This window comes from Gymnodraco acuticeps, unplaced genomic scaffold (assembly GCF_902827175.1).
Source record: "Gymnodraco acuticeps unplaced genomic scaffold, fGymAcu1.1, whole genome shotgun sequence".
NCBI lineage: Eukaryota > Metazoa > Chordata > Actinopteri > Perciformes > Bathydraconidae > Gymnodraco > Gymnodraco acuticeps.
In genome coordinates, this window is record NW_022990510.1 from 752,007 (window position 1) to 770,408 (window position 18,402).

At 45.8% G+C, this 18,402-nt stretch overlaps 1 protein-coding gene across 1 annotated transcript in view; it reads left to right on the top strand.

Moving 5' to 3' along the window:
- LOC117553167 (transmembrane channel-like protein 3) overlaps positions 1 to 18,402 on the top strand; it is a 93,504-nt gene that overhangs the window by 33,860 nt on the left and 41,242 nt on the right. Inside the window, exons 5-12 of the mRNA XM_034226996.1 lie at positions 287 to 393; positions 10,951 to 11,049; positions 13,885 to 14,027; positions 14,619 to 14,766; positions 14,973 to 15,016; positions 15,961 to 16,108; positions 17,024 to 17,133; positions 17,235 to 17,313. Coding sequence (XP_034082887.1) covers positions 287 to 393; positions 10,951 to 11,049; positions 13,885 to 14,027; positions 14,619 to 14,766; positions 14,973 to 15,016; positions 15,961 to 16,108; positions 17,024 to 17,133; positions 17,235 to 17,313 — 878 coding nt within the window. The remainder of the gene's footprint in view (positions 1 to 286; positions 394 to 10,950; positions 11,050 to 13,884; positions 14,028 to 14,618; positions 14,767 to 14,972; positions 15,017 to 15,960; positions 16,109 to 17,023; positions 17,134 to 17,234; positions 17,314 to 18,402) is intronic.

Genomic DNA, 18,402 nt, shown 5'->3' on the forward strand with positions numbered 1-18,402 from the left:
AGTCACCACTTTGTTCTGATAATTTCATCTAAAGTAATGCTGTCACTGAATCATGACTGAAATGCTAACATTTATTTTGTTTAATATCTGTAAAGTACAGTCATATCCAGGCATGTGCTGGCAGTTGACGGACAATTGTGCTTATGTTCAGGACAGTTATCCATCCTACATTGTATAGTGTACATAAGGTACATATAAAAAGATACATTTGGGTTGTGTAGCACCAAATCACTGAGTGTGAGTAGTATGAAACCTGTCTAACGTATGTCTCCTCCTTCCTGTTCAGGTCACTTTGGGTCGGGCGTGGCCTCCTACTTCATCTTCCTCCGCTGGCTGTTCGGGATCAACATCGTCCTCACCATCATGACCGGAGCCTTCATTGTGCTGCCAGAGGTCAGTGAGTCTCTGATTTAAACCCCTCCACCGAATGACAATTCCATATTATTGAGTATCTGGTGATGCTCTATGACATTGCCTGGTTATCAGGCGAAAGCATCACGAGGCCAGATATGTTGACGTTTTTTACAGAAAGCCCTGCTATAGAGTGTAGTGTAACATATGTTATCACATGTTACACTCAAGTCAGTACATAAAAAGGAAGAAATAAACTGAAATCTCCCTAAAACTTTATAGAGGTTAGGTTTCAGTCTGCTTAATGAACGACTTAAACACCTGCCACTTACCGGGATTCAAATCTAGCTCATTAAAATGTCTTCATATGTCAAAGACATTTGATACAAAAAATAGTGTCATAAGTGTTCATTTCAAGTGCTGACTAAACACACACACTCCTGTTTGATCCCATTTGATTTAAAATAGTTGAACTTTCTGGTCCAATCTTTTTGAGGGTTTCATCCGTAAAGATGTTTCATACAGATTAAAGGTGGAGTAGGTAAGTTTGAGAAACCGGCTCGAGATACACTTTTTGTTATATTCCATGGAATGCTCTTAACATCCGGATAGCAATGAATATCTTAAGTGCTTTGACAAAAAGTCCATAAAAACATGTCATCTGTGGAAGCCGTAATACTGTAAAAAGCACGACCAATCATCTGAGCCGGCCCGGCTAAAATAACTGGATGGCCTACCTGCCTGTCAGCCTTCCATCTGTGCACAAACTCATCTCGTGCCCTCATTGGTCATGTGCGCGTTCGTGTGTGTTGGAGGAGGGGCTCTGTGAGGAAGTGGCACATTTTTTCCGGCTGTGTATTTTCAAATTCTAGTGCACTCGAGCTGGTTTCTCCAAAATGACCTACCCCACCTTTAATGATAAGATAAGACAAGATATACCCCAGAAATGCAGGTGCAGCAACAGAATAAGAGTGAAACACAGGACAATACAGATAAGAGTTCACCCTAGGATATTAAGAAGACTAACAATAAGAGTTAATAATGTGATTAACAGTATGGATTAAAATGACAACATAAAGTAAAACAATGCGCAGCTGAATGTACATATATACTGATCAGCTGAATGTACATATTAATCAGCTTTATGTACATATATACATACATATATGTGAAGATATGTGTGCAGCTGCGAGTGTGAGGGTGTGAGTAAAAGTCATATGTACATACAGTGCAAATCTCATTAAAATACAATGCAGGTTTGTTTTCACCTGGGTTTCATGGTTAACCCTGATGGTGAAGTCTGATGGCTCCTGGCACAGTATGAGTGTGTATCTGCTGATTCTGCAGCAGCTTCAGCTCAACCAGTTCAAATACAAACAGCAGGCTGCGGACACAAGCAATTTCCCCACCCATAACTCTTCCTATCATTCTCAATGCCTTTTCTTATTCCCCTGTTTATTTCTTACACCCTCCCCCAATTTGTTGGGACACTCCTACTATTGCTCCCGACCCTATCCCTCCTTTATCTCACCTCTGCTTACTGAGTAATCTCATCCCACATCCAACATGCTCGGTGTTGTCAGATTGGATGTCTGTGTTTGTTTCATTCTTTAAATGATGTGATTAATGGTGGAATGGAGGGTGACCTTAGTTGTAGCTCACTTTTTATTTCCGTAAGTTTGTTTCCTTTTAACTCTAAAACTGTTGATACATTTTGCAACAGAAAAATACAATACATCACAATAAAAAAGGTAACTAGAGGTGTTGCTAAGCTAGCCATTTCCCCCTGCTTCCAGTATAATGCTAAGCTAGGCTAACCTTGCAGGAGCAATGCTCTGCACTTAAAGAGCTAGTTTGGATCTTTGAAGTGGGGTTGTATGAGCCACTTTTCTGTAGTCATTGTATTTCCTAGAGTAAACGGTGGTCAACAGACCACACTGTTGTGCAATGCCAATGTTGTTGTTGGAAAGTGTTGACTGACGACAAGATAGAGCTCTAAAAATATTCTTAATGTAGCACACATTTTGGAAAAAAAACCCTACTGAAGATAGATCACGTCTATCATGGGAAGCAAGACAAGAACGAAACATTTTCATTGGAAAAAAGCCTCCACTGCGGTCCTTTGCTCTTCCTTTATGAAGAAATACTCTCCAGTTCTGATATCATTTCCCTTTGGAAACAGAGCTGGGTTGCATTCCAATAGTCCATTTAGCTTAGGAACCTTCCTAACCAAGTGAAATGACCCGGAAGTCCCTCAGTGGCAGCCATGATAAGTGCCGTTCCAATTCTCCAAATGAAAGGAAAGGAGGTTTCAAACTTCCTTTATAACCTCCTTTAGCTTAGGAACCACTGGACCTCCCTAACCGAAAGGAGAGGAGAAAATGCTGCCCCACAATGCATTGCAGCCGCAGCATTTGCCGTCACTCAACAGTCGGCCGTTCACGGAAACAACCGATTATGACCGAGAAATGATATCGTCGGGTTACGTATGGTAACCCTTGTTATATTAGCACAGGCTCCACCCTCTACTGGACTCTATGGGTACTACCTTACCCTGCGAGCATTCTCCCACTGAGACTTCTATAGACGTAGCCGGCCTTGGGCGGGCCTACCTGAATGCGCGCGCATCACACCGTATAAAAGGAGGCCTCACCTCCTGACTATCATCCTACACCTCTCTTCAGCGAGCGGAATAGGACAGACAGTGCCCTGGGTAGGGGGCTCCGCCTGTGCTAATATAACAAGGGTTACCATACGTAACCCGACGTTATATCTCTCACAGGCTCCGCCCTCTACTGGACTCTATGGGTACAGTGGGTGGAGCCGCGATGTATACGCGCACTGTCGTCCAACAACAATATTCCACCCTACTGCCCCTGACCGGCTTTTATGGTCAGCAGCTGCTGCCCCACATTCTCCTTTAACCCGGTTGTAACCGAGGAGAAATCTGGGCTGTGGCTGACAGAGCACACCCTGCTGCGCTTACCTCGCAGAAAGTGTGCTCAAAAAACAGTGCCGGGGGACCCCCCCCCCCCGCCCATAGACGGATGGGGAGAGCCCCCTCGGCCCCGAATGGGCTTACTACACGCCTGCCTCCCTGAATCCCTAAGGATAACAGGGAGAGTATCAGAGCCCACGTCCCACACTCAAACACTGACCCCGTGCAGAGTGTGTGGACTAAAGTGTGGAGGGCTACCCCCCTCCTGCCTCTCGACAGGAGGAGAGTAGTCCTCCAGCCCTGTAAGGGCCCAGTGCGCCCCCCCCCCCCCGCCTCTCCCGGGACCCTCAGAAGGCCCGAGAACAGCGAAGGCGCATTACGTCCGGGGAGGGGGTCAGATGCCAACTGACCCACAACCCCCCTCCCCCCTACCAGTCCTGTGTTGCCCCCGCAAGCACAGACGAGGAGAAAGAGCCCGACATGTCCAAGAGATAAAACCTTATGAAGGGGCCTGGCGTCGACCAAGACGCCGCTGTGCATATATCCTCCACACTCACACCGTTGAATAAGGCTGTTGACGCAGCCACAGCCCGTGTGGAGTGTGCACGAACCCCCGTGGGGCAGGCTCTCCCTGCCTGTCCGTAGGCATGTGCAATGCACTCGCAGAGCCAGCCTGCCAGGCGTTTCTTGAACAGAGCTTTCCCGATCACACCGCCCCCGAAGCACACGAATAGCTCTTCGGTGCGTCTAAGGGCAGCGGTGCGCTCCACATAACATGCTAGAGCACGCACCGGGCAGAGGAGGTGTAGTTTAGCCTCCCTGGTGTCACCATGGGGGGGAAGACTAAAACCCCCTAACTGAATAGCCCTTGACCTGAACGCACTCCTTAGGCTCTTGGGCACAAAGGAGGGGTTCGGTCTGAGTGTCGCGCCGCTCTGGTCACCCCGAATCTGTAAACAGCTCGGGTGCACCGACAGAGCAGTTAACTCGGACACTCTTTTGGCTGACGTTAAGGCAAGAAGCAAAGCTGTTTTCCACGACAATGCTTTCAGAGAGGAGAGCTCCAGAGGCTCAAACGGCCCAGAGGCCAGAGCCTCGAACACTAGGGGCAGGTCCCACTGTGGGGTGGAGGCGTGCACTACTGGGCGCAGCCTCCTGACCCCCTGTAAAAACCGCGACACCAGTGGTTGACTAAAGGCTGACCTGCCGCCAAATCCCTCATGGCAGGACGAGATGGCTGCTGCATACACTTTCACTGTTGAATGCGCAAGCCCTCTGTCCACCAGTAACTGTAAGAAGGATAAAATAGAGCCTAACTCACAAGATAGGGGCTCTATTCTCCGTTCCTCACACCATCGCTGGAATCCCAGCCACTTTGGCCTGTAACAGGCTGTGGTGGATCCAGCTCTAGCTGCCTGGATAGACTGAATAACACTATCAGACAATTCACCCTGTCTCAGCCTGTCCCTCTCAGGAGCCAAACCTGGGGAGGACGGCCGAGAGTGGGTAACGCCCCGATTGCACCTGCCTCTTGAGACATCGCCCCCCAGAACTGGGGAACCGCCCAGGGCTGGACCACCTTCATCTGTGTCATCTCTGAGTACCACGGCGCCCCAACGCGATCCGGAGCCACTAGGATGACTGACAGACGTTCTCGCCTCACTCTCCTCAGGAGGGGGAGAATGAGACGCAGCGGTGGAAAGGCGTATAGCAGCTTCCTTGGCCATGGCTCGTGTGCAAACGCGTCCACCCCCAAGGGTGGGTCGTCGCTCCGAGCCACGGAGAACCACAGGGCACAGTGGCTGTTTCGCCGGCTGGCGAACAGATCCACTTCCGCTCTCCCGAACTGGGCCCAGATTTGCTTCACCACCCTCGGGTGAAGCACCCACTCGCCTGGCAGGGGGCCGCTCCTCGACATGAGGTCGGCCCCTCTGTTCTCCAGTCCCGGGATATGGAGGGCTCTCAGAGATAACACCACCTCTGAAGCCCATAACCACAGTTCCTCTGCTGTGGTCAACAAGGCGGCAGATCGAACTCCGCCCTGCCTGTTGATGTAAGCCTAGGAGGTTGCTGTGGTGATGTTGTCGCTCCTGACCATTACATGCCTCCTTTGAATTAGGGGCCTGAAATGCTGGAGGACTAACACTACCGCCCGTAGCTCTAGGAGGTTGCTGTGTCGAGACTCTGTTAGAGCCCAGCGCCCACCTATAGCCCTCTTCAGGCAGGTCCCTCCCCATCCTGTTCTGGATGCATCCGTGAACACTGTGATGTAGGAGGTCACCCGTCCCAGTGGAGACCCCCTCCGGAGGTGATCCGGAGACCCCCAAAACCGGAGGTTGCCCTCCACTGAGGGGGGGATGGTCACCAGCCGCCGCCTGTGCCTCTTGGGATCCAAGCGCAGGCTGGAGAACCACCTCTGCAGGCGGCGCATATGTAGTAACCCTAACGGGACCACCATGTGAGCAGCCGTCATGAGACCCAATGTCTGCATGACAGTAAAAGCTGTCACTATTGCCCCCTGTCGCAGCCTGCGCACCCCCTGAAGAAGGGACGCACGTCTGCTCTCTGACAGGGTGGCGCGCGACGCGCCTGCATCGAGCACCACACCCAAATACAGCGCCCGTTGGTGAGGTATGGGGGTGCTCTTTTTCCAATTGATCGCAAAGCCCAATTTGGTCAGGTGTGTGATCAATTGTGCTGTGCAAAACATTGCCTGTTCCCGTGACCCAGCCATGACTATGAGGTCGTCTATGTAAAATAAAACTCTCATGCCGTGTGCGCGCAGCGGTTGAAGCGCTGTGGCCACACATTTGCTGAATGTGCGTGGGGATAGGGAATAGCCGAACGGCAGCCTGTTGTACTCGTAGGCTATTCCCTGGAAGGCAAAACGCAGATACTTCCTGTGCTCTGGAGCAATTTCTACATGAAAGTACGCGTCTTTCAGGTCGATGGTGGTGAACCAATCGCCCGGCTGCACAAGCCCCAGTAACTGTTTCACAGTCAACATGCAGAATTTCCTGTAGGAAATGTGGCGATTCAGGCCGCTGAGATCTAGAATAGGTCTGAATTCCCCTGTCTTCTTGAGAACAAGGAAGTACATGGAATAAAGACCCTCTTCCATGCGCTGAGGGTGCACAACAGATACCGCCTGTTTTTGCACCAGAGCCTGAATCTCTGCTGCGAGGAAACCCATCTCCTCCTGAGAGACTAGATTCACTTCTCGCATGCCCATAAAAGGGGGTGGGACGCTGCAAAACTGGAGTGAATAACCCCGTCTCAGCGTCCTGTCCATCCACCTTGATAGTACACAGCTGAGTTTCCATTCCCCATAACACTGTGTTAAAGGGCATGCCCTCAGCTGTGGAGCCGCAGCTATAAAGCTGTGGTACTCTCTGGTGACCCGTCCCGCCGCAAAGTTCCCCGTGAAGGGAAGATTTGCGCATGGAGGGTCGACACAGAAAGGGCCGATTATTTACTGAGGACCTTGAACGCACCGCCGCACGCTCATGTGTGAGCGCGCGCTCCCTTATAATGCTGTTCTCACTTTTACGGTGGACCTCATTAATTGGAGTCCCTATAGGAGTGGTGCTTTCTACTAAGGCCCCTGAACGCACTGCCACGCGCTCCTCTGTGAGTGCGGGCGCTGCCATAATGCAACTCTTACCACTCTGGTAAATTGCATTAATTGGAGTCTTAGCCCCAGGCTTAGTGTGTTCCCTAACAGCAATACGCCAGCCGTAATGCCCCTGTACACGTATAGCACTACAATAGTTTTGCTTGCGTTTTATCACTCTCATCTGCGCACTCCCACTAGCCTCCTCTCTTACAGGAGTTATGACTGGGGCGGCGGGTGGGGAATTTGTACAGACATCATGTGTAAGTGTAGCATTGTGGAAACAAAGGACACTTAGACTTGGATACAGATTAACCCTTTCTTTATTTTTGAAAGTTTTTCTCGGAATCTGTGCATTAAATAGGGAGGAGGCGGGATTCCCCCTTGTGTCCTGGGCGAAGAGTTGTTCTCCCCCCGCCGAGACGCTACCTCCCCCCGCCAGTCAGCTCCGGGCAGACGGCGCACCCCACCCGGCCGCTCTCTGCTGCTGAGGAGCCTGCCGAGGTCGGGCAGCCCGTCCCCGTGGCTGCCGATATGTCGGCACCACGGGATGGGCCGTAGAGGTGGAGGGCGCCGCAGCAACGGGACCCCCGTGCCGGCGCCTCTCCCTCCGCTTCATTGTCGCGCTGCGCTCCCTCGCCTGCATGGAAATGCATGGAGGAGCATGTAGCGGGGCCGGAGGAAGGGCCAGCGGTAGCATCCGGCTAAGCTGGACTCTTTCCTCCTCCAGGCGGCTGAAGCGCTGGGTGACCGAGGAGATTGACCCAAAGAGCCCCTCCGTAGACACGGGGGCTCCGAGGAGATCTTCTCGGTCCTTCTTAGATAGGGCAGTGAGTCCCAACCACACGTGACGAGACGCCACTGTGGCCAAGGAAATCACCCGCCCTGCTGCAGCGGCCACGCCATGAATCAGATTGTTCATCTGACCTATAGCGCGGTCCGAATAATCGCTCCCCTCTTGAGAGAGGAGGCCGGGGGCGACTGCCTGAGGGGTGATCAGGGAGACGCCCAACACGCCGAGATTGTTTGCTGCAGCCGCCATCTGCGTACCGAGCTTGAACATCTTGTCCAGATATTCCAGTATGTCTCGGTCCCGGGGCAGCGGGGGCAGGGGTCGCTTACCCTCCGCCCAACCAGCCGCCCCCGGAAGCAGATGGACCGCCAGGCTCTCATCAAGGGGGGGCACACCCGAACACGCTGTGTCCGCGCGGCCCTCCACCTTGATGATGCCTGCCATAGCGGCTACTGGGGCCTTCGTTTTAAATGGCTGCTGCCATGTCGCCTCCACACACCGCCATATATCAGGCAGCTGGGGCGAAACGAAGGTCGGCTGCGCTGGATGCACCGGGCCGTAATACCCCTGTCTCAGGCGGCTTATAGGCCTCGGTGGCAGCGGTGGGGGGAGCTGTAGGCCTACACGCTCCGCCGCCAGGGTCATCACCGCTGGGAAATCCCTCCGCGCAGACCTGAGAGTCGGAACCTCCAGACACCGAGGCGTCCTCGTCCTCCTCCTCCGGAATCGGGGTTGACTGGCCCCACGGAAGGGAGAACCGGAACGGCACTTCCTCCTCTCCTGACTCGCCCATCTCGACGACGTCGAGCTCCGAATCCTCCACCTCCTCCTGCGGGGCCTCCGCCGACACGAAATGCTGCCCACGATGCTCACGTGTGAGCCGAGGAAGCATCTGGCAGGCTGAGCATGCCGGTGTCGGGCCCATACAGCTCACGGCGTGGTCAGGCCCCATACATAGGAAGCAGAAGGGGTGTGGATCCGCTCCCGCGATCAGGTTAGGACATTTCGGACAGGTCCTGTGGTCAAGAACTGACTCCATAACTCTCTATTCTCTCGTCTTTTTAAGCTCCGTGAAAACACTTCCGCCGCTGAAGAGAAAAGGATGATAGTCAGGAGGTGAGGCCTCCTTTTATACGGTGTGATGCGCACGCATTCAGGTAGGCCCGCCCAAGGCCGGCTACGTCTATAGAAGTCTCAGTGGGAGAATGCTCGCAGGGTAAGGTAGTACCCATAGAGTCCAGTAGAGGGCGGAGCCTGTGAGAGATATAACAGGAAAGTTACGGTGCTTATTAAGCATTTTAAAACGTATGTGGTAAGTTGCCAAAGTGCTTTGTTTCTGAACGTTCATCAGTATTATAATCAAAAAGAGAAATATGAACGTTAGTTTTTACTGAAATGATCAAATAAAGTCAACATTTCACAGTGTTTACTGAGCTGTGTGGGGTTTGTTCAACTTTTAAAAGATGTGTGAATGGTGATATACACAGTGATAGATGGTAAGGACTAACATTTATAATAAATACATTTGTATTGATTTTAAGATCTTTTCATACAATCATACGTATTGGGATCATTTGTATTAATGTGGACCGGAGGGAGAGGGTGACGAGCAGAAGTTTCACTTTCCTTCTTTATTTCAATTCCAACTTTGGTCCTGAAGAATATGTTTCTCTGTTGTCCACGTTCATAAAGCAAAGCAACAGCATCAGAGCACGGTGCAGAGTCTCTAGATGAGTTTACAGTAGTCCCTCGTTCTTATTGAACATCCATGTTGTAGTCCGCTGTATAGAAAACTGTAGTTTCCATAGTTTCCCCACAGCAGCAGACGCACATTCATGACGTCCGCTGGCGCATCATAAACACGTCAGATAGTGAAAGTGCATTTGGATTCTCTAAAGTACCGCGGTCTCTTAGCCCTGTGACGTTTCACTCAGAGGTCAAGGAATAGGAGATAGGGTTAGACGTTAGGAGCTGATTTTTGGATTATCGGAACGCAACCCTGGAGTAAGGATTTTGTTTGCCTAGATTAGCATCCCTTTAACAAAATAGACCTGTGTAAAATTGATCTTCTCATCTCTGTTTTATAAGGAAATATAATTGTTGAATGATTATATTAGTATAGGGAGGCGTGTGGCGCACTGGATAGAGCCTTGCTCTGGGGATCAGATGGTCACAGGTTCAAACCCCACTGCAGTCAGCATGTCGTTGTGTCCCTGAGACACTTCACCCCAAAGTGTTCCTGTGGGATTGCCACGTATGTAAGTTGCTTTGGATAAAAGCGTCTAACAAGTGACATGTCATGTATAAGCTACATGCACAATGTATGCACAACCCTTTATGTCACACACAAAAGCTGGGTTCTTATTTTATACCAGAAATAACGATTTCCACTGTCAAAGATTAAAAGATTTAAAGTAATTTATTCCAAAAGAAAACGACAACCAAAATAACTTTTTTAAATGTTTGGTAAAAAAACAAAAAAAACAATGTAAGAATAAAACGTAATAAAACAAAATGACTAAAATACTCAAATTTGGTAAAGTTCTCGAGATTAAGACAAAGCAGTAAACCGTCTTTAAAATGGCAATAGCAAGAGTACAAATATTTAAATAAAGCAATCAAATTGTTCAAATAATGTTCTACTAATATAGTCGTGCTGTTCTCGACAGTGCCACAACACGCCACTATTTAACGTTTTATTAAGGTAAAACGCTAACACTCATTTAGCATAGGGGTTGACCTGGTCACATTATTTTTACTTATCTGTATTCAAACAAAGTTTTTCCGTGTTCCCGGTTGTCTTTTCCTTCCATTTTCACGTCCTCACAAGGACCTTCCCCTGTCCAGTGGTTCCAACTGTGTTGCGTTATACTCTTATGCTTCCTTTGTCCTCATCTTCCGCGTTTCTCATTTTGCATTATTGGCCAATCATGTGCTGTGGGGGTGTGTCCAGGTAGTCACAGCTGTTTTACATCCTCTAATCACAGTCTAAAATGTAAGCAACATCATGTTAAAACCACACAACACAAGGAAAAACCATGCAACAGTTATTTGAAATCACAAAAAAAAAAAAAAAAAAACTAATGTAAAGTATTTATTGATTAACACCAAAGTGAATTAATAAAAATGATGTAAATAATTGAAGGCATTTACGTGAATATGTTTAAGCTTTCAGCACTACCCATTGCTGTATAAAATATAGTTGATGTATTATTGCATTAATACTTAGACTTGTTTTGTATTTTGTTGTACTAGCTGCTGGCTGGAGCTCCGTTTGGAACAACGAGGAGTAAAACTATCCCCAAGGAGCATCTGGCTTCAGCCCAAGACCTGGACACCATCTGGTCTCTCGGGGTGAGTCTCTCTTTCCTTTTACTGTTCTGTCAATAGCACATTACTTACAGACACAATTGAGCATTATTCAAACATTACTTTAATGCCTCCCTGACCTCTACTCCAAGGCCACCACCACCTTCCAGAAGTTACACACCTAGAATAGTGAACTGGGCTGTAAAATCCCTAACATCCTGATTCAAATATCTACATACACATTTATGTTTAAGTGAATCAAATGTTTCCTGTGCATTGGCAGCTTTTTCTGAAAGAGCAGCCCTCAATAGCTTTCCTGAGCTTTGTTCCATAATGCTGTGAGGGCCTACTTAATAGAAATACCAATTTCATTGAATTCAGGTTTATATAAAGTATATCATGTTTGATAAGGCAATCTGCTTTTGTGATCGAGGTGTTGGAGGAAAGATCATGGAGTCACCTAAAACATTAGAATTCATCTTCTGCACACCATAAATATCAAGTGCAGGTTGAAGGTAGGTTTGAGAAACCAGCTCGAGTGCGCTAGAATTTGAAAATACACAGCCGGAGAAAATCTGCCACTTCCTTACAGAGTCCCTCCTCCAACACACACGAACGCGCACATGACCAATGAGGGCACGAGATAAGTTTGTGCACAGATGGAAGGCTGACAGGCAGGTAGGCCATCCAGTTATTTTAGCCGGCCCGGCTCAGATGATTGGTCGTGCTTTTTACAGCACTACGGCTTCCACAGATGATATTTTTTTATGGATTTTTTGTCAAAGCACTTCAGATATTCATTGCTATCGGGATGTTAAGAGCATTCCATGGAATATAATAACAAGTGTATCTCGAGCCGGTTTCTCAAACTTACCTACCCCACCTTTAAGTTTAACGTTCATTTATTTATTAAGCAAATTTCATACACAAAGGCAATTCAAAGTGCATCACATAAGCATTACAAATAGACATTGTAAATACAGAAAATGCATTAAGAAGTGCTGAAGTGCAATGAACCATAGTTAGATGACCTGTGGAAAAGCAGCATTAAAGAGAAAGGGTTTCAGCCTGGATTTAAAAGAACTCAGGGTTTGGGCAGACCTCAGATGTTCAGGAAGTTTATTCCAGGTCTGCGGAGCATAGAAGCTAAAAGCTGAGTAAATCCACTTCCAAAGATCTGAGAGATCTGGGTGGCTCGTAACAGAGCTGCATGTCTGACATGTATGGTGGTCCCAGTCCATTTAGCGCTTTACAAGTTAAAAGTACAATTTGCAAATGTATTCTTATGTTTTTGGAAGCCAATGCAGAGCTCTGAGAACGGGAGTGATGTGTTGTTTGTGTGTAGTTTATGCAGGAGGACTGGGACTGCAAATCAGCCCGGGACTCTCGACCGGCCCACTTCGGTACCGCCGGCCTACCGTGGTACCGCAAGTAAATACCGCTAGTAAATTGTCGACGGGGGGGTAGACAATTTACTAGCGGTAGACATTAAGGGTAAATAATGTCTACCTCCGGGCCAGTGGACTTGTATTATCACTGGCCCCCCCGGGGCCGGTGGAATTGTATTGTCACTGGCCCCACCATTGTAACCACTGGCCCGGAGCATTCGTCCAAAAAAAATCGACTAATAATGAAGAAAATTAACATATTTGTTGCAATAGTAATTTATGCACTAACTACATCACTACTTGTACTACAACATTTGAATCATCAGTTATTCCTCATTTTCCTCAATTGTTCATATTTGGTTTATTAAAATAATGATATTGTGGTCATTGTTAAAAAATGTCTGCTATTATTATGAGTAGCCTATTTGTATAATGCACTTTCTGCCTTCCTGTCATTAGGAGTTAGAAATGTAATGGCTATGTAATAGATTAGATGAGAACCTTCATTATCCTAAACTGCTGGGACATTTCGCCAATACCTTTATATTGTCTACTCTTCACTTACTTGTCAGCATAGGTCAGCATTGATGTACAGAGCCACAGAAGACATTGTTTATTTTGGCATCATATTGAGAGGTGCAGCCAGTGACGCGTCCTAAAACCCGGAAGTAAGCTGCTGGTTCCCTCGACAAGGGTTTTGGAAAATAGCTGGAAATAAGGTCTGTGGAAAACAAACCTGTTTGATAAATGCACGTTTTGTTCAGCCGGATAATCTCCACATGTCTACCCTACTTTTATAATTTTCGAATCATAAATCTAATCGATAGATTATAAAAGGGTTTTAGGACGCGTCACTGCAGCCAACTCCATCGATCAAGCTGGCTGAAACTTTCTCTCCCTCTTCTTCTCATACTCCCTGTCACTCTCCTTTAACTCCTCCAGTGACTTTCTTTTATTTGAAGATTGTTTTTTGCCCGGCGCTTGGCCGGTTACCGCTGGTATTAAAACAATTTGGCGAATCCCGCTCACGGGAGCCTGCTCCCGCTGCGCTCCGCAGCAAACAGCTGTTTGCTTTTCACCCAACAACGACAACCGACTCACGGAACGCTATGTTGTAGCGTTGATAAACGAAACAATTTAACTAAATTGCTAGTCAAAATACCAATACCACAGGACAATTTGTTTTAAAGCAATATGTTTAGTGGCCCGAGCGGGCAAGTGGAAAGTACGTTATGCTGGCCCGGGGTGTCTAAATAGTGCTTCCGGGCCAGCGGGCCATTTAATGTCGAGCCCTGCCGGTTACCGGCCGGCCCACATCGTCCGACCGGCCCACTTCAGTACCGGCCCATCGGGATTCGTCCCGATGGCCAGTCCGCCCCTGAGTTTATGCAATACCCTGAGCTGGACCTGTGTGTGTGCATCTTATAATACATGATAATATAATAATAATAATCTGCTGTGAATGTGTGTTGTGTGTGTTTGATCTCAACAGGGCTACCTGCAGTACTCCGTGTTATTCTATGGTTACTATGGCAGACCGAGGAAGATTGGCAGTGCGGGGTACCGGTTGCCCCTCGCCTACTTCCTGGTTGGGATGGCGGTCTTTGCCTACAGTTTCATCGTCCTGTTAAGAAAGTAATCATTGCACAAATAAAAAATCATGCTGATGGGACAAGGATAATGTGATACTGTGATGGTTTGCCTGAAGTTGAGGACAAAAAAACTCAAACTAATGAGAAGCCACTGCACCATTTCAAACTGAATAAATGAATGAGTGCCTGAAACCAATCAGTTGTGTGGCAACCACAGTCTGTGGTCTCTGTGATATCATATTTTATTTTTATGATGAGCAATTGTAAAGCACAAAGGTGTCTCTCTATCTGTAGCCATCTTGGTTCCCAATCTATCTAAAACATGGGTATCAATACTGGAGTTAAAGCGGGCCCAGATCACGCAGCTGAGCAGATAGCAACAGCTACCTGTCAATCAGTGGGACAATGCCAAACGGCAAGGCTTAATATCATTAACACCAGTGAGATGTAAGAAAATAAATAGAACAACATACAGTATGTAGGAATGATAACTTCATAATTTTTGTGAAGGCCAAAGCTGAACTGAAGTTCGACTGATCAACTCTTTGGTCACCTAACTAGCATTACCATTCTACATTTTTTTAATATATTGTATGGTTTGCTAATGTGCTCTGATTATTGAATCCTCCTTCAGAATGGCTAAGAACTCTCGTATGAGCCTGGCCAGCGCCTCCGATGAGAACTTCACGTTCTGCTGGAGGGTGTTCTGTGCCTGGGACTACCTGATCGGGAACCCTGAGGCTGCAGAGAGCAAAGGAGCCGCCATCGTCAACAACATCCGGGTCAGAGACACTTGGACACATAGTGAACATCCAGTTAGACTTACATACATCTGTATTCCCTTTCCAAGTGAAAACATTTCTTTTTTTCTGTTCTGTCTTCGTGTATCTAGCACTTTTAATTCACAGAACATGTTGTGATTGATTGCTGTGAACTCATGCTAATAACAGGGGGCTGTCACAGTGTAATACTTGGTTTGTATTCACAGGAAGCCATTGTTGAGGAGCAGGAAAAGAAGAAGGATACCAGTCTGTAGGTGTCTTTCTAACTTGTTTGTTCTTGTTCTTCTCCTTTTTGGATAACCCTTTGAATGGTTCTCTAACCCAGTTGATTTACAGCACCCTGTGTTGCTCTTCAGTTGATACACAGCGATGTGCACTCATCCTGAACTGACAGTAAATCACTAATATGAGACGACAGAAGATATTAAAATGAGATATATGCATGTGTCCTGTATCTCCCTGCATATCTCAGATATCACGTTAAATGTCATCTTCCACTCTGAAATACGGCTGTAAAAATATGATGTATCCTATAACTCAGCTCACATAGACAGTAAATGGACTGTACTTATATAGCGCTTTATCCAGTCTTTACGACCCCTCAAAGCGCTTTACATACTACATGTCGTTCACCCATTCATACAGAGCAGTGTATGTTACTCTAGGACCTAACATTCACACACATTCACACACGATGGCCATGCCATCGGGAGCAACTCAGGGTTAAGTATCTTGCCCAAGTATACATCGACATGTTGACTGCATGGGCTGGGATCGAACCCAAAACCTTCTGGTTGAAAGACGACCGCACTCCCTCGCAGCCACAGTCGCCCAGTCGTACTTTAGAGGAGAGTGCATTTTTCATTTACCTGAGTATTTATATTTTTTTCAGCAAATGATGTACAAGTTAATTAATCAATAAATATAACCCTTTGATACAATATAAATAATTCAAAAAATGGCTTTTCCGATTACTGGGTACACTGAGGTATTATTACTTGTATGTAAGTAAAACATCTGAGTACTTCTTCCATCTCTGATAATGCATGCTGGGGCTTTTGAAAGGCTATATGAACAGAGGGTTGCAGTGGCAGCAAATATATCATATAAAACATTTTAGAAATGACGTGAACTTGCAGATGTCTGAAGAGGGAACATGTGCCCTGATCAAAGTGTGTGTGTGTCTTTCCTCAGGGCAGTTCTGATCAGTCTGCGGATCCTCGCCAACATCCTGGTCCTTCTGTCTCTGGCCGGCAGCATCTACATCATCTACTTTGTGGTGGACCGCTCTCAGAAACTGGAGCAGGAGAAGCCGGAGCTGACGCTGTGGGAGAAGAACGAGGTAGAAGAGCAGAGCGGACATCTTCTCATTACCATCAGTCTGATTATATTATTCAACATACAATACAGAGGAATCAATACAAGTGGACACTGATCCAGTGTCAGTGACTCGTATTTCCATCATCTCTTATTGTACATAAGTCAGGCATTGTAATCATGGTGGCAAAATAATCCATTTCTGATTGGTCTAATTGAATATTTCAATATTAAACATGTGTTATTATAGCTCTGAGCCAGTGACAGCTGTATCATGTCTGTCCATCTGTCCTCCTATCAGGAACACATGGAGGGAATTTCTTTAGATATGCACAAACGTCCTACTGGACACATGAAATATCTAATTAAATGTGCAATCAAAGGTCAAGGTCTATGTGACCTCAAAAAACATGTGTTTTGGCCATAACTAAAAAAGTTATATTATAATTATGATTTCTCATACATTTCTTAGTGTTGGCCTTTTGGACAGATATGGATGGTTTGCTTTCCTGTGACAGCAAGGTGGTCATTCTAATTTCAATATATTCTATATGTATCTCCTAGTTATTCATAATTGAAATGTACTTTCTTTAAACAAAGTTCTATACCTTAAAGATATTTATTTAGAAATGAAATAAAAATGACTTAGTGGTAGAATAGGACATACAAAAATAAATAAACAGCATATCCTCATAATTTATTCTGACATATTTGTTATCTGTACACATTATGCTATCTTCACTCAATTTTAATTTATTAAAATGTCTGCTCAGGGAGTTTAAACGTTCATTTAATGGTACTACAATTCAGTTTAAGTAAGTGCTGAGATGAAATGTCTCACCAAGAGACGACTGATAAAGGAAGATCTTTGCTGAGAGGCAGAGCATCTGTATATTGTATAATCACTGCCTCTGTGTCTTCATGCTCCCCCTCCCTCCAGGTGAGTGTGGTGGTGTCTCTCATCACGATGATCGCTCCGTCTGCCTTTGAGCTGGTGGCTCAGCTGGAGATGTACCACCCCCGTACCTCGCTGCGCTTCCAGCTGGCCAGGTACTCCATCACTCTGCCTGATGCAGCACTAATCACTATCACACACTGTATAATGCATCACAGGTCCTACCAACGTGTGTCATATGTTTCTGTGTTTACAGGGTGCTAGTTTTATACCTGGGGAATCTCTACAGCCTCATCATTGCCCTCCTTGATAAGGTCAACAGTATGAGCTCTGCTGTGAGTATGGAAGCTGAAGAAATAAAAGCGTTTTTTTATCCTTTTAAACACGTTTCCACAAACAGATTTAAGTTATTAAACATATTCAACAACTTATATACTAACTAAGCACTTATATACTAACAAAGCACTTATATACTAACAAAGCACTTATATACTAACTAAGCACTTATATACTAACAAAGCACTTATATACTAACAAAGCACTTATATACTAACTAAGCACTTATATACTAACAAAGCACTTATATACTAACTAAGCACTTATATACTAACTAAGCACTTATATACTAACAAAGCACTTATATACTAACAAAGCACTTATATACTAACTAAGCACTTATATACTAACAAAGCACATATATACTAACTAAGCACGTATATACTAACAAAGCACTTATATACTAACTAAGCACTTATATACTAACTAAGCACTTATATACTAACAAAGCACTCATATACTAACTAAGCACTTATATACTAACAAAGCACTTATATACTAACTAAGCACTTATATACTAACTAAGCACTTATATACTAACAAAGCACTTATATACTAACAAAGCACTTATATACTAACTAAGCACTTATATACTAACAAAGCACTTATATACTAACAAAGCACTTATATACTAACTAAGCACTTATATACTAACAAAGCACTTATATACTAATAAAGGACTGGCTTATCCAAAGCCAGTTGAGTAGCACTTGAAATGTTTGGCTCCATGAAGCCTGATGTACTTATGATTCTGTTTTCTTCAAGGTTGTATCTTCCTGGTCGAATGTACTTATTGTAAGTCGCTTTGGATAAAAGCGTCAGCTAAATGTAATGTAATATAAAAACCTGTGATTTTGGCCACTTTATGATGTCACAATGTGTTTTAGGTTGTGTAACCATTAGCCAATCACCAACCAAGGTACGAGCCAAACACTTCAGAGACATGTTTTGTATATAACTGAGAACTATAATATATTGATGAAAAAGAATATAATAGGGGACCTTTAAGAAAAAGTAGCAATACAACAGCCTAAATATACTTCAGCCTAAATTGAAGTTGTCCATATATTCTATTCTATATATTATTA